Consider the following 16,848-nt stretch of genomic DNA (forward strand, 5'->3'; position numbering starts at 1 on the left):
CTCAGGGGCCCAAGGAATGTTTCTGGATAATTCTTCTGGTGTCTGAAAAGTAAGATTCTGGTTTTGAAATAGCTGCTGAAAATATTTTTTCTTTCTGCAACTTTTTTTAGGCCTTGGTTAATTGGGATCCAGTGGATCAGACTGTTCTAGCTAATGAACAGGTGGATGACAATGGTTGCTCGTGGCGTTCAGGAGCAAAGGTGGAACAGAAATACCTCAAACAGTGGTTTATCAAAACGACTGCTTATGCAAAGGTACGAGAATACAGTTTTTGGAAATTATGGTAGCACTTAAAAGAGGTGACTTTTCATCCAGAAATATTCATCAAGCTGAATGTGGTCTTTTATATATGCATGTTTGTGTAATATATAATTATATAATAATATACGTGATCTGTCCCTGTGTATGTGTTTATATAAAAATTATTACCCCTGAAGTCTTTCTATTCACATCTTTAAGAATTCTAAGTAATTGGTGTAGGATTAAGTTTTGAATAAATCAAAAAGCATAAGTTAGAGGTGAATGAGTGAATTCTGCATTCACACATTGTCATCCCATATTTACTGTCAAGTGCTTTTCTGCATATTTTGAGTGTACAGCTATGCAATCCTTTGAACTATAAACTTGTTCCCCTAGTCAACCAGTTGGACTTATGGGCATGATATAAGCAATGGAGTACAGCCTGTCACCTAGCATTCATTTCCACATGTGTCTGAACCATAGTTCTTTATGATTAACTGCTCTTTATTGAAGATTATATGGAGCTTCTATTATACTTTACTTCATACTCTACTCTATTTGATTATGTGTAATTTTAAAAATATTTTCAAGTTATTTAAACATCCTTTTTTGTTATGAGCTCAAATTTTGATTGTGATGGGACAGCATAGCTTCCATACCTAGGAATTCTTCAACAAAATTTTTGGCTTTACGCTGTTTGAGATGAAAATGTCAACTTCCTGTTTTGTCCGGGTGAAGTTTTTATTCCATCCAAGTGTTCTGTGTATTGAGACTTCAAGAACAGATTGAGAAAGTTATTCCCAAGAAAATATTAAAAATTCATCTTTGACCCTTTTCCTGAGCCTCAGATTCAAGAGACCAAATTTCCACCATCATCCAGGGAGAAATCCAGGTCTCACTCTAGGTCCATTCATAATAAAGAGAAAAACCTTAGATATCCTGCCTGATGCTTTGATTCCTCATACACGGAGAGGGTACTTAAAATGCATGTTTTCTGATTGTGCTGCCTGTTCTGGCAGTAAGGAGGGAACATTTGCTATAGCTGAAGGAAAAATGGAGCATGTCTGCACAATCACAAAATGATCACAACGTTCTGAGCTTTTTCTTGATGCTCTTGTCACCAGATTTCATGATCACCTTTGTGATATTTCAGGGTCTGCCCCAGCTCACTGCTTCCCTCAATTTGAGGCTGGAGCTTCACTAGAGTTTCTACCTTTACTGATACATCTTTTGTCTATTGTCTTTATAGAGGTTGTAGGAAATAATGACTGGTATTTCTGGGCTGTATCCATGCTTGCACCAAATCACTGTTTACTTATCTCCCTCTAAGAGGGGTGAATCAGCCTTAAACTTTTACTCACAAAGACCAAAAGACAAGACTGACAAGCTTTTCAGTAACTTTGAAAACACCCTTGGCTTACGGGATTATTACCTCTTGCTCAATATCCACCCTCCTCTAGGGAGGAGGTTTTATCTTTTGTCTTTAGTCTCTGACCTAAGAAATGTCATTACAGGAAAGGCATCAGCTCTTGGGATGATCACGTCTCCCACATGTCATTCTCCAGTAAGTAGGCTCAGCTGATGACAAGAAGGAACTTGTGCCTCCACAGCATCCCCTAATCTTCCCCCCAAAGTTGTCACCTCAGGAGGCTACCATATCCCCTGCCTACATGAAGGGTAAAAGTGCAAACAACCGCTTGTTCTTGAACGTCTTAGTGGCATCATGAATGAGAGCTGCTTCTACTTTGCATTTGGGAATGAACATTTATATCAACCTGTACAAAACCTTTAAGCATTACTACAGAGGAGAGTTGAGTACTCTACAGATCTCTGTAAAGGTTTCCCAAAATTTTATTCTGTGCATGATTGTTACTCTGTAGGGTCTATGCTAGCTGATACAACCAGGTTGATGAATGATGCCATATTGCTCCCAGCTCAAGTGCTTTGGCAAGCATTGCCTTCATGTGCTCCCACTTCTTGTACAGTGACAGATGCTACCAAGTATCAGCAGGTGGTTTGGATTTTCCTTTTTACTTTTTACTCACCCTCCACTGACTCCCGTTTTTGTTGCTGTGGTTCTGGCACATTTTGAACAGTCTCACTCTGCTTCTTTTGGCAAGGGCTTTAAACATTTGGTTGTAGAGGGGGGAAAAAATTACTTTTTTTTTTTTTTTCCAAACATTCAAATAAGAATAGCACATTACGAGGCTCTGCTATTCTAAGTCCAATATCTGATATTAGATGGATTTCATGCTTTGGAAGATTAAGATAAATAAATTCCCTTTTTTGGTACTTGATTTTTTCTTTCAAGTTGCAAGAGGCCAGATAACATAGCATGTTGCGTCTTACTTCTGAAGAAGACTGTTTTGGCCATACAGCTCTGAATGGCCCATGAACTGCAAACCGCAACTGAAGATTGTCCATCAGAGGGAGACTGTCTCTGAGCTAACACTGGACAAGTACTTCAATCTCTTAGAAACTCTGTGCCCACACTGACATAAACCAGGAAGCTTCACAACAGCATTTTGGCAGAAGCCAAATTACAGATCTTAAAAGTTACAACTTTGGCTCCTCTTTCTGAATATCTTGACTAATTATCCTCAAAGCTCAACTTTACACACATTTCTTCATTCCTTACAGTAGTCATCCCAGTAGTTTTCAAGGAGTGGTAAGAGACATGAGTCCTTCCTTCTAAATCTGTTTCTTTTGTATACTTTCATTGGATTCAGGCTGTTGACAGTTGATCTGAATCCGTATCGTCCTAAATAGCATAGTGTTGAACACCATGGTTACAGCAATCACTCTTCCTAGCCTATTCCTCAAGTCTTCTTCCCCACCTCTTTTCAAAAGCCTTTGCCAGGAGACCAGGCGTTATTGAGAGAGAGAAGTTCATTTACCTTTATCATTTACAGAGCCTTTCATCTTGGAGTGGAGGGTCCTAATAGATGTGGAGGATAGAGACATCTCTTTAAGAAGCTAAAGATCTTTAATATGATTTTAGGATTATAACCTTAGTGGTGATAATACCTTCGCTTCAGTAGGGGGGATTATTTCATGTCTCTTGATCTTGAAGATACTCATTTCCATAAAGAGATTTTCCTGGTTTACATCATGGACCAGAACCACTACCAGTACAACTTCCTTTTCTTGAAAGTCTTTGCTGTTCAGAGACTTCAGATATTTGTGCTTCTAATGATAAATGAGTATAACAATTAGGTTTTTTTATCCTTACTTGACAGTTTGCCAGTGAACATACCTCTCTAGAATAATACCAGGTTCTTTATGGATCTCACTTCCCTTTTTCTTCAGTTGTTTGGGGCAGTTGTTGGAGCCTGAATGCTCAGGATGCTACAGTAGTAGAGAGCATTTTTATCCAAGCTGGGCTTAGATGATGAAGCTTACTTAAGGTACTCCATATGCCAGACTCTTTCAAATGGGAAATCTGAGAGGACATTATAAAGATTAATGGGACTGGGGATTTCAAATCCATGGTGAACTTCCTTTGCACTAAAAAAACAATAGAAATAGAAATTTGCCCTTCTAGAACTTGCCTGGCCCTGAGGTCTTTATTCCCCATTTCTGAATCAATTGCCTGTTGAACATCTTTTGTCCACTTCTGCTTCTTTTGGTGTCCAGAAGGTGTCTGGAAGGTGTCCAGAAGGTTAAGGCAAGATGGTGCCAGATTAGCATGGTCAAAATCATTCTGATCTGAATACCTACATTTTCTGTCAGTATAGAGTAGCTTCTAGGTCTTTGAGCCATACTGCCAGAATTCATATCAGAATTCACCTGGCCCTCTGTTTCCTGTATCTCACAGCTTGGACAAGTTCATGGGCATAGAGCAGATTTATTCCTTCCTTGTGCAAGACATTCTTACTAGGTTTGCAAAAAGGTAGAGGGTTAAGTGGATCAGGCTTTCAGTGAGTTGTATGGCCAGATTTCTGTTATCCACTGAAGTTTCACTACTTTTTATTTTGAAATTAAAAAATGGGAGGCACTAAGAGAGTATCTGATAGTAATTTAATCCTTGCACCTTTTGGGGAAGATTTGTATTTTTTTCCCGCTTTGGCTACTTTTAGACTTAGAGGGTTAGTATTCTTTAAGTGTGTTCTACTTCTCCCACTCATCTTTCCCCAGTGAGGCCTTAATGTGGTTTTGGTATCTCATGGGGAAAGCCATTTGATTCTGGTCACTTTTTGCTTGCACCTTCCATGGTGACTATTATTTCTTCTGGAAAGTTTACAGAAATTCAAGACCAAATGTCAGAAAGCTCCACCTTCCTTGCCCTTTTTCTGCAACAAGACTCTCTGCAAATCTGTTCCCTATTCCTTCCAGAAGTTACCCCTGAGTTTTCTTTAAGTTGACATAGCGGGAAAGCATGTTGGAAAAAAGCTTTGGTAAGTAACTCCTTTCCTGTGTGGCTTAGAGGAAAATGTAAGTCTTTATTTCATAACCATGTTTCACAGACAAGGTTCCATTTAAAATACATTTAATGAATCTGCTATCCTTTAATTCTTCATGCAAATTGCCAGCTAGCAATAATGGCTGAATATGTATGCATACAACTTATTTTCTACTTGAAGCATCCACAAATTATTTGGTTGTAAATATTCAACCTATTTATACTGCATATTGATGATCTTTCTATTCATCTGTCTTCCTCTCTTTCACCCATTTATCATTTTGTGTTTTCTCCTGTATCTCACAACCTTAATAAAAATAAATACTAGTAAGGGTAATCTTCATCTACAATGCTTAAATTACTAGTCAAATAGCAACAAGGAGTTACATGATCAATAATGGTCTGCGAAATCATCTTGTGTGTTACAGGAGTCAGTGTTTCATTCTCCACACACTATTCTTTAGATTTCTGTTGTGTCCAGAGGAATCTTCTTCTGTGGATTTGCTTTGATTTCTTTATTGTTCCTGCACCAGCTCATAGTCCTTTCTTGAAATAAAAAATGCAAACAAACAAAGCAGTGTTTTCCCACATGGCAGTTTACCATTGGCAATGAATTTTTTTCAAAGGGCAAAAATATTGACCATGTTTTAAGCACTTAGCAGAAAGCATTTTGGTTATGTAAAGTAATCATGACCCATTTTTTAAACTGTGAAGTACATATGAAATGGTCTAGCAGCTTTTATGGATTTTTAAAGAACATTTTAATTGTCATTTTTCTTTTGACAGATTTCTTTGATAAAAGTATAATGCCTTAGTTGATGGCATTATTATTCAAATTGTTGTCTGTGCATTTAAGATGTTTAAGCTAAAACATTTAGTTGCTATGGTTACCCAGCTGAATCTGTAAGCAGATTCATTGGAAAAATCTATCTGTAAATGTTAGTATTTTCTGTGTGTACCTGTAAATTGCTATTATGTTTTTTTATGCACAGACAACTGAGTCCTCAAATGAGAATCTGTAAGGTTAGTCTTTGCATAGTTCCTGTTCTTCCTAAATTAATTTTATACAATATTTTTTCAAATTTTACTTTCCAAAAATCACCCAAGTAACCAGAAAATAATCTTTTTTTGAACAAAATAAAATAGAAGCAACTTTGAAACTTCAAGTTTTGCCTTAAATCATCTCCCTTTTTTGCACAGCAATAAGATAGTATATGTATGTTTAATTTAAATACTGGGGAAAGTGACAGGGCCTACAAAATTCTGCCACTCTAATTTACAGTTGCCATACAGATAAGTAGTATTCTTTATTTTTTATTTTTATAGGGTTTTTTTTTTAATACAGACATTTAGAGAGAAATCCTTCTCACATTCTGGGAAGCGCGGGAACTTAGATGTTTAGCATGGTGCTAACTCTGTGAAGGGAAAACAACAAAAGATCTACCAGTTCTTCTCCAGCTTTTCTCTGGGTTTGTGCTGCATCTGTCAGCCCCTTTGTCTGGTCTGAATAGAATTGGAATTGTTTTACATAATTGTGTTTTGCTTGATTTTTTTATTTTCTATTTTATTTCTGAGATATTCAGCAGAATGGTAATGAAATGCAATGAAACTGAAGTACTGCATTTTAGGATGTTAAGAGTCTTGACAGTACTTTGGATTTCATAGCATGAGGTAATGCCTCATCATTGAGGAGAATAGCAATGCTGGCTCTTTATAGTTTTTCATGCGTTATGTGTGATTTTTTTTCACTTCCCACGCTTGGGGTCTAGCTCATAGTTTCTTCTTCCATAGTCTTCTCATAGTCTTCTTCCAACAGAATGGGCTTGATAAACCTCGCTTTGAAACTCTTCCTCTTGAGTCAGGCCGAGAGCTCTCTCCTGGACAGGGACCAAGAGCACTGTCTCCACAGGTTGCTTAGTGCTTCATTAATAAAAAAAAGACACCTGTTTTGTCAGCTTGGCAAGACAGAAAATTGTTTGTGAATATCCAGACCAGGCTGATCTTTTCACCTTAGTTTAAATGCAGCATCTCATTTGATGCTACAGCAATATAAATTTAAGTTCCTGTTGGTATAAGATTATCAAAACAGTGAATGCTCAGTACTACTAAAAATTATAACAAATGTTTTAAAGAGCTTTTATATTTATGGAATCAATTACTCATTTATCCCAAAGATACACTTCATTATATTGGAAAGGGAATACCTTCTCTTTGGTAATTGCTACAATGAGAACAACTCTGGAGAGGAAATCTGGAGAAGAATGCTGGCTTTACTTTTTGCTCTTGAGGAATCGTTTCTTTGCCTCCGTTCTACATAGTCAAACCAGAGGTGTTTGTTGACCATAAATTATATAATAAAGAAAGGGAAAAACTGACAGTTCAGACATTTACGAGAGAGAATTTTAAGCACACACAGTATCTGTGTTGTTGCTCATTTTTAATGTATGTTTTCAGTATACTTCACACTTGGGAAATATGAGTCAAGAGTGACCTACGATAGTACAGGCAGAAACTACTGAAGGTAAAAAAAAAAAAAACAAAGAGACAAGAAGAGATTAAATACCAGCAGAAGCTGTACTGCATAATCACAGTTGGAACTGCGCAATAGAGTGCAAAATAAAACAGTGGGCAGCCTAACTTTAATTTCCTGTACTTTAGTTAATACATTAAGTTGTATTAAATGACTTTGTGTCATCTTTAGTTTATATTTGGTTACTCTTTTGGGAGCTTGATCAAATAAAGTGAAGAATTTCATTTGAATCCAAACAGATCTTGAATATTTCTTTGACTCTTCTTCAGAAGCAAAGCTTTTTATTTTAACTTTTTTTTCATTTAGTTAATAGAAGACAATTTTATTTTGCTAATGAATTGAATCCTTTTGAAATGAAACCTTTTGCTGACCTTTTTATTTTAGTCTTGTTGTTATGTTGCAAATTTGTCAAACTTCATTAAACTGTCTTCATTGAAAAAAGAGTAAACATTTGGCTTTATAGCTTATATTTAGATTTTTCACTTTATTTCACTTACTATCATGGAGGAGTTGAAATCCTCTCACAAGTATGAAATCTAGTGGCAGGCATTGATCATACTAAAAATTTTAGTTCCAGAAGTCAGAGACTGAATTTTTTAGGTGCTCAGCAGAATCCTCCCTCTTTGAATTACAAGCAGGAGAGGGACTTTTGGAGTTGAGATACTCTTGAGAAATTATAAAACACTTCTGTTCTTCGATTTTATGTATTTTTTTCTGTCTGAAGATTGCTAAACTGAAGTCCTGTTTCTCTATGAATCTTCAACAGACTAAACAGCTGGATATGTGAGATGAGTTTTCCACTTTTAGATGCTTTACTTGTTTGTTTCAGGCCATCGTTGTTGGTCATCATTGTGTGTGATGAATTTTCAGCAAACTCATCTTGATTTTGTGACTGTCTGATCATCTGAACTGGTTGACTTTCATCTTCTAGTTATCCCAGAATTTTCTAGGGGTTCTGAAAGAGTAAAGCAGTCCTGTGAAACATTAGTTTATCCTGAATCTTCAACTTCTCCAGCACTTTAAGTCAAACTTTCCTAAAGGTGTAAGAGCCTTGAAGTCATTCTCATCCCTGAATGTAGCTTTGATTTCTTTAGCTTTTTCCTGAGTCTGTCTATCTTTAGATCTGAAAGACTGCCAAAATGTATTTATGCTTTAGCTTGACTTGTGTTTAATTAAGATGGGAGTAATTTCTCCTGTAATTAGATGGTTGCGTTTTAAGTTTTATCGTCTCTTCCTGAGCCATGAAAAATGAAAGTAGAAAGACTCTGCTACCTAACATTTCCGAGTTTCTCACTATTAAGTCTCATCAGAAATTTGAAAATGCAATTTATTTGATAAGTTTATCGCTCTCTGCTTACTGGATTGTGATGCTGCTGTTGTTCTTTGTCCCTTGCAGAATCCAAAATGGTTTTACTTTTGTTTATTTGCCTGTGTGCTGGGGATCTTCTTGTTGATTGTCTTTTCTGTGTTACCTAGTTAACAAACTTGTGGCACAGATGACTAGAAGTTATGTACGTGCCCTTAAGGGTCAGAATTTTTGTTTAAGAATCATATCAGTAATTGCAAAATAATAATTGGAGCAGAATTCATGGGACTATTTTAATGATTCATAAGATGTTTTACCAAATGTGGCAGTGATTTTAAAAAAGAAAGTGGAAGCAAAATTAATGGAGTTAAATTTAACTTTTCAAACACTAGCTTATAATATTCAGGAATTTCTATGCTAGCATTGGTCAGCTTCAATTCAAAAGTTTCGTATACCCAAACAGGCTACATATAACTTTTAAAAATTAATAATAGTTTTAACATATATTTATAGATTTATGTTTTTGCAGGGTGTAGTGCAATTGGATTTGAAAACAAAAAGTTTTTTAAAAGGGTTTCCCTTAAGCAATTTTTAAAACCCTCCTAATTTGCATGGATGAATTTTGAATGTACAATGCAGTAATGTGTGTAAGAATTAATGTGCTTTTCTACTTTCCTGTTAGTGAGTATCCTAGGTTAATTTACCATCCAGAAACACTTATTAACGTGCTAGCAATATACATACTGTATATTTTTTGCCTCTGTAACACTATGTAAAGTGTTTGTGTTTTACATGTTGTTCATTTTCTACTTCACCTGCTATTCGTAGCCTTGACAAGAAACCAAAGTAGTGTGTTGATTACAAAGAACAGAGAATCATAATTCCATATTGAAAATTTTTTAAGTTTCTTTTGGTTGCTTTTTTTTTTATCATGCTATACTACTACTATTCATGTGCATATTAAGATGTGACGAGTTTGTGTTTGCAAACTCTGCTAGGCTGTCATCATGCAGAGTAAGTTTTATCTTTGTCCAGGTGAAGCTAAGTTGGCTCTTACTGTATTTAGCTGCATGAAGCAATTGCATTATCAAGAGAAGAATTGGGCTAAGTCGAACTGTAGCCTATAGCTCCTAATAAGGCCAACTAACTAGAGTTAAAATAATTATAACACTGGTATTAAGGATCTTGATGTATTAATCCTGCAGTGAAAAAACATCTAGAAAGTTTTGCTGGCAAGCAATTACAGACTGTACAGTTTCAGTAGAGCACATGCACATTTAGCTGCTTCTGCCAGCAAAATGTAATGTAGATTAGGATGGATATCCAAGCAGGAGAATTTATAAAAATCTGCTGATGTGTCCAGACAGTTCTGTGTGTATTGGCACAATTTCATTCTTTCTAAAATGCATAAAATTCTTACAAAGAATGTATCCAAGTATTGTGTATATATATCTATATATATCTCCAGTTATTCATTATTCTTTGGTAGGTATATATGTACATGGATTATTCATGGCAGATAAAGCTCAGTAGTCTCTACAACACTAAAATTAATGAGAATAATGAGAATTTGGAATTCTCTGTGATATAGTATACTTGCAATTGTGAGCTACAACTGATTAAAGTTACAGTATGATTAGAAACCTTCCAAAACCTTACCATTCTTTTATTTATAAATCATCAGAAAATTAATTTGATTCTTAAGGATGTAGAAAGCAATAATAATCCCAAGTGGTGGTGTAATATTATGATTTATGAAGGATATGCCCTTTGTTGTATTTTGAATGATAGATATACAACAGAACAGTAACTAGAAAGTAATCCTTATAATGTCTTTTATCCATCTCACTCTGAAAATATTTAAGAATGTAGTTAAAACACCACAGTTTAAAAAGAATTAGTTGTATATTCACTAATTACCTAACTACCCACTATTTAATTTGAGCGGCACATAATAGCTACTGTCCATCCTTGCAGGTTGTTAGCAATTAATGAGATAATAAAGAGCTTGCACGTTTGATGTTGGGAGTCACAGCTGAAGGAAAAATTATTCAACATGTTGCCTTATTCCTAGATTTTTAACTGTAATTGTTCAGCATATCCACCATCTGTCTGAGTGACTCATGCCTCTGGCTGTACTTCTGCCAAAGTAAAGATTTCGGACAGTCATGGAGTATTCATAACACAAATGTGAAGTGTTATGAAGTGAAAAATGAGAGGAGCTTTGAGTTATCCATCCCTTTGTATGTCTTCTCCTTTACTTTTTTATAGATATTTTTTATTAAAAACATACTGTTCAAATGGTTTAGGCAAATATTAGTTGACTTGGAATAGTCTGTTATGCTTCCATGCCACACATCAGAAAGCACGTAAATATATGGATATATCTCTTGCTGAGTAGAAATATACATAGAAGTTACAGGTTGGCTGTTGGATATTATGGCTAATGAGGGAGCCAACACTTAATTTCTTCTCTGCTGCATAATATATTATACTGTTATTATATTATTATAATATTATATATTTTTTGAATTTAATATGAACTCTTATTATTATGATTTGGAGTTTGGGGTTTTGGGGTTTGTTACAGGATGGTATCACCTAAAGATCCCACTCAATTTTACAGCCTGTTGTGCTTGGTAAAATATCAATATGAAATATGAAAAATAGATAGGCAGCTGAAAACTCTATTTTGCCATTTTAAATCAGAGCTTGAAAATTTTAGGACATGTAAACATCTTTTGTCTGATTGCCATCTCCAGGCTGTTGTCTAGAACAACTAATCCAAATGCAGGCTTCATACCTGCAAGCACATCTCTTATGTGTCAGTAGTCTTGTTCAGCTCATTAGGTCACTTACACTTTCCACAATTTACACCTGTTGGGAATATTTTCTGTGTTTGTTTTCATCCAAGGGTTTTGTTCTGTGTTTAAGGCTTAGTCCATTCAAAAGGAAGGCATCTTTTAATAACAATAGGATCTCTGTTGGAGACGTCATACCTCTGGCTTGTGCCATGTTAATTCTATTCTCAGAGAGATGAATGTGAGGCAGCAGCAGTATAAAAACACCTCTTCCTGTGTTTTTACCAGCACCTTATAATTTTGCTGTTGTTTGTAATTAAACCCATAGTCTTAATTTATATGCTTACAAAAGCTGAATGTTCTAATTCTTTCTTTTATTGCATCAGGCTATGTTTGATGGTTTGTCCGATCTCCCCCAGTGGTACGGTATAAAAGAAATGCAAGCAAATTGGATAGGTGACTGTGTTGGATGCTCTCTTGACTTCTTGCTAAAGGTAAGTCAGAAATTTCAATGCTGCTATCTTGGTTGGGCTCTCTGCAATGCCTGAAATGCGTGATGGGAATGGATTTTCAGATCTAAAAAGTTTGAAACCTACTAAAAGAGATTATTATATGTTCATGCCCAGACCAGCACAGATCCTGAAGAACACCACTTGTGGGTTGAAGAGATACTCCCTGTTGTCCTCCTTAGAAAAGGGTTTGTGTGTTCAAGTGCGACATCGGATGCAAATTGGCTGTGTGTATTTGTGCCAAAATACATGCCAGCTAATAAGCATTCCTGAAAGCCAGGACATTCAGGGGAGCAGTACCAAGAGCAGTATCAAGTGGCACTGCACAAGTCAGCTAGGATCTAGCTGGGCTTTAGCTCTGCTCTGCACAGCACCTTCTCTGTCAGACCCAAACTGACCTCAGGCAAGCCACCTTACTGACATTTGTCTATTATTTCATTTATTACATACAGTAATTAAAATAATGAAAACCAGACAATTAGGTAGTGATGAAGCTACAGAGAAGTCTGCATAGGAAGAAAGGAGAGGAAGAAAAGAGAAACCTTAAGAGAGTTATAATTATCTAGAGAAAAATGGTAAAATCTGAAGTCCTTCTGAAGAGATGCAAAAGGCTTTTTGAATATGGTAGTGACAGAAGAGATTTTCAGAGACCTTGATGGAATTTCAACCCTTGGGCTTCAAAGCTTTATTGTGCTCATTGTATTTATTATTTACTCTGGTCTAACATTTTAAAAGTTACTTCTTATTTTAAAATACTGAATTTTGGGGAATCTCAAATTGAGACAGCTTAAACTTTCTTAATACCTCTGAATTGCACACTGCTAGAAGGTGCATTTTTTTATTTATTTTTGGCAATTGGTTCTGCAAATGTATATCAATACCTGTTGTAGAAGAATCTCCTTCTAAGACCCTCATACACTCCACAGTTAATTGACCTAAAATATAAAGCCTTTTGATAGTGCTGGGTGATAATTCTTAAGCAGTCTTCTGGGTTTATTACTCTGATTTTATGTCCAGTTGTTTTAATGTTGTGCCACCTTTTATTATTTTATTCCTGTACGTAAGTAGCACCATTGAATTCATCAGAGAAGTGTGGTGGAAAGCCTGGTAGCTGAGAAAATCTTAAATTCTCTTTAGATTTCAGAGGTAACATCTCATTTCCGTTTCTTGGAAACAGGGCATGCATATTAAAAGGGAATAGAAGGATTCCAGTTTACTTACCCAGGGATTGAATCTAGCTCAGTAGCACAATGTAATATTACATACGATTTTAGAATATAAATATTTTTATATATATTTGGATAAACTGAGGCAGGATTGTAAAGCAACTTTCTCAAGGTCTTAAAAGTAAATTTTGTCAAGATTTGATTCTGGAAACTCCCTATAGTGGGAATGCACCTGGCTTTGATATTCAGAATTGTATATCTCTGCAGGGTGATGTATATTTGTTAGTTGCATAAAAAGCAAGCGGAATCTAAAACCACTGCAATTCCAAAGGAGACAAAAATAAATTCATCGGGGATGTTTTCTGATCTTTTTCAGGTTAATGGTAAAGTAACAGAAGAGAAGCTAGCAGCTTACACCTATACGCCTGAAGCCATTTATGGAGCTTCCCATTTATGTATCTTACCGACTCACAGACTGCTGCATGGGAACAGCAGTCTCAAGGAAGTCTTTCAGAGGGAGTTCATCCCAGGGAAAGGTGATATTTTTCTCATGCTGCATTTTGTTGTAGAAGAGTAACAATTTTGGAGAATGATCTTCAGAGAATGTGTGTCAAGCTGAGCATGAGCTGTTCCTGTTGAGAGGGAACAGGTCTTTTGATTCTATGTATATGTCAAACAGTATCACATCAGCCTGTCCTGGCTTCAGATACAGTAACGGCAGCTACATTAGAATTCTTCCTTTTATAACGGCTATAAAACTTCATAGTATATAAAAGCAAAGGAACAGTTTCTTGTTTCCTCATGTACCAGAAGTGAATAGTTCAACTCTGACTATGTCAGCCCGTTGGAAAATCTCATGGCTATATGGTAATTTGTCATTAGCACAGAGACAGCAGAACCAACTCTTGCACCAACGATGATCTCCTCCTGTCATAGGGAATATAAAGAGGGCAAGAGATCATTAATACATAGCAAAGTGGATCATTGATAGATAGCCAAACAATACTCTGCTGTGCAGATCCTTAGTTAATACAAGATTCTAATGGAGTAAATTCAGAGTAGCCCTGTGGGAGGTCCTGACTTGTACAGAGGGTACAAATAAGAGGTAATTCTTTAATTGGTGTTGATTGGTTTCCTGAAGGCTCCTACCACCAATTCTGCCTTTATTTAGCATCCCTGGTGTCGTGGTTTAGCCCCAGCCGGCAGCTAAGCACCATGCAGCCGCTCGCTCACTCCCCCCCGGTGGAAGAGCAAAAGTAAGAAAACTCGAGGGTTGAGATAAAGACAGTTTAATAGGTAAAGCAAAAGCTGCGCACGCAAGCAAAGCAAAACAAGGAATTCATTCACTATTTCCCATGGGCAGGCAGGTGTTCAGCCATCTCCAGGAAAGCAGGGCTCCATCACGCGTAACGGTTACTTGGGAAGACAAATGCCATCACTCCAAATGTCCCCCCTTCCTTCTTCTTCCCCAGCTTTATATACTGAGCATGACGTCATGTGGTATGGAATAGCCCTTTGGTCAGTTTGGGTCAACTATCCTGGCTGTGTCCCCTCCCAGCTTCTTGTGCACCTGGCAGAGCACGGGAAGCTGAAAAGTCCTTGACTGGTGCAGCAACAACTAAAACATCTCTGTATTATCAACACTGTTTTCAGCACAAATCCAAAACATAGCCCCATACCAGCTACTATAAAGAAAATTAACTCTATCTCAGCTGAAACCAGGACAGTCTCCACCCCTTATTCTATACCATTTACGTCATGCTCAGGTCTCACATTATCCAATACATTCTCATTACCGACCGTCACCCTTCCCATCCTTTGATATAATACGCACATATCATTCCCTTAGTCTATGGACCACCCCAACAAAATATTTGTAAAATGTCCATAAATGTCCACAAAATGTCCACTGAGTTCATTCAGTCCATGACTTTGGGCTTCATCTCTTATGGTTGTTACTCAGGACAGGAGAGGTGGTGTGTTTCTTGGAGTTATTGGGCACCAAAGCCAGCTCAGGTCAGGTCACTGCTGCACTTGCACTGCTTCTTGTAATGCTTCTCCTCCATTGGTTCAGGTGGTTCTGGCTGTAGTAATTCCTATAACATGCAACTCAAATCATGGGTTACAACAATTTAAAGATATATCCATTACACTGTCCACCCCTGGTCCTTTTGGGCCAGGTTATAGGGTTTAACATTGCAATGAACTCCTCCCCTTGCTCCTAGCCTGGCTAGCAACAAGGGGTTCCTGCTATAGTAATTCCCACAACATGCAACTCAAATCACGGGATACAACAATTTAAAGGTATTTCCATTACAATCTCCACCCCTGGTCCCTTTGGACCAGACCATCAGGTTTAACATTGCAATGAACTCCTCCCCTTGCCCCTGCTCCAGCTTGGACTTATCCACAGAATGTAGTACCTTCAGAAGTAAACTTGCTCCAGCATGACCTCATGCACAGCCACTGATGCTTCAAGGTGTACCTGCTGCAGCATGGACTTTATCCACAGCCACAGATGCTTCGAGGTGCACCTTATCCAGCATGGACTTATCCTTGGGCCACAATCCCTTCAGAGGTATACCTGCTGTGGCACAGACATAACCATGGCCACAGACATTTCAAGATATACCTGCTCTGGCATGGGCTTATCCATAGGCACAGACGCTTCGGGGTGTCCTGCTCCCACATGGATTCATCCACAGGTCACAGTCCCTTTGACTCGAGTTCACACCGGAGTTCCAGCCTGTCCAGTACAGCAGCACAGAAACAGCAGCGATGTCCTGGCCATCTGCCAGCCCAGGCGCAAGGCCATTGCTGTTATCAAAATGTTCCCAGGCACAGCACAGTAAGATGATCAGCAGTACAGCAGCACGGCAAGCAGTGAAAGCAAAAAGCAGCCACTAACGAGCCCTAGACTCTAACATACAGTAAGGCAAGCAAGCCTATGGCAAGCACAGAAGCCTGCTGACTAATAGCTAAACAGCAATAACAGCTATAAATTCTATCTGGCACATTCCAATCAAATCTGTCATTATCTCAAACCCTTCAAGCCCCACGTTGGGCACCAAAAAGGACTGTCGTGGTTTAGCCCCAGCCGGCAGCTAAGCACCACACAGCCGCTCGCTCACTCCCCCCTGGTGGGATGGGGGAGAGAATCGGAAGAGCAAAAGTAAGAAAACTCGAGGGTTGAGATAAAGACAGTTTAATAGGTAAAACAAAAGCTGCGCACACAAGCAAAGCAAAGCAAGGAATTCATTCACTACTTCCCATGGGCAGGCAGGTGTTCAGCCATCTCCAGGAAAGCAGGGCTCCATGACGCGTAATGGTTACTTGGGAAGACAAATGCCATCACTCCAAATGTCCCCGCTTCCTTCTTCTTCCCCAGCTTTATATACTGAGCATGACATCATATGGTATGGAATAGCCTTTTGGGCAGTTTGGATCGACTATCCTGGCTGTGTCCCCTCCCAGCTTCTTGTGCACCTGGCAGAGCATGGGAAGCTGAAAAGTCCTTGACTGGTGCAGCAACAACTAAAACATCTCTGTATTATCAACACTGTTTTCAGCACAAATCCAAAACATAGCCCCATACCAGCCACTATAAAGAAAATTAACTCTATCTCAGATGAAACCAGGACACCTGGCCTGCTATTTTTTTGTTGTTTGGAAAACCTGAAAATTGTAAGAGTAAATACAAAATATACTGAATATATTTTTTGTTTCCACTTCAGGCTGGTGTTTAATATTTACTTTTTCCTCACTGGTAAACATGTGGCTTCATTGTCTATAAAACACCTGATGCCAACAGCAATGAAGCAGGAATTTTGTGGGAAATTGTGATGGTTGAACAGAACCTGCTTTATTTTTGAGTGCTTCATTTCTATAACCTTA

At 37.7% G+C, this 16,848-nt stretch overlaps 1 protein-coding gene across 3 annotated transcripts in view; it reads left to right on the forward strand.

The window, feature by feature from the left end:
• The window catches only part of LARS2 (leucyl-tRNA synthetase 2, mitochondrial), a 92,956-nt gene that overhangs the window by 31,101 nt on the left and 45,007 nt on the right, over positions 1–16,848 (forward strand). For all 3 annotated transcript variants that reach the window (XM_072853788.1, XM_072853789.1, XM_072853790.1), the window contains exons 7-9: positions 111–254; positions 11,666–11,773; positions 13,331–13,490. In XM_072853788.1, coding sequence (XP_072709889.1) covers positions 111–254; positions 11,666–11,773; positions 13,331–13,490 — 412 coding nt within the window. The remainder of the gene's footprint in view (positions 1–110; positions 255–11,665; positions 11,774–13,330; positions 13,491–16,848) is intronic.

The sequence above is a fragment of the Ciconia boyciana genome, chromosome 2, assembly GCF_034638445.1.
Source record: "Ciconia boyciana chromosome 2, ASM3463844v1, whole genome shotgun sequence".
Taxonomy (NCBI): Eukaryota; Metazoa; Chordata; class Aves; order Ciconiiformes; family Ciconiidae; genus Ciconia; species Ciconia boyciana.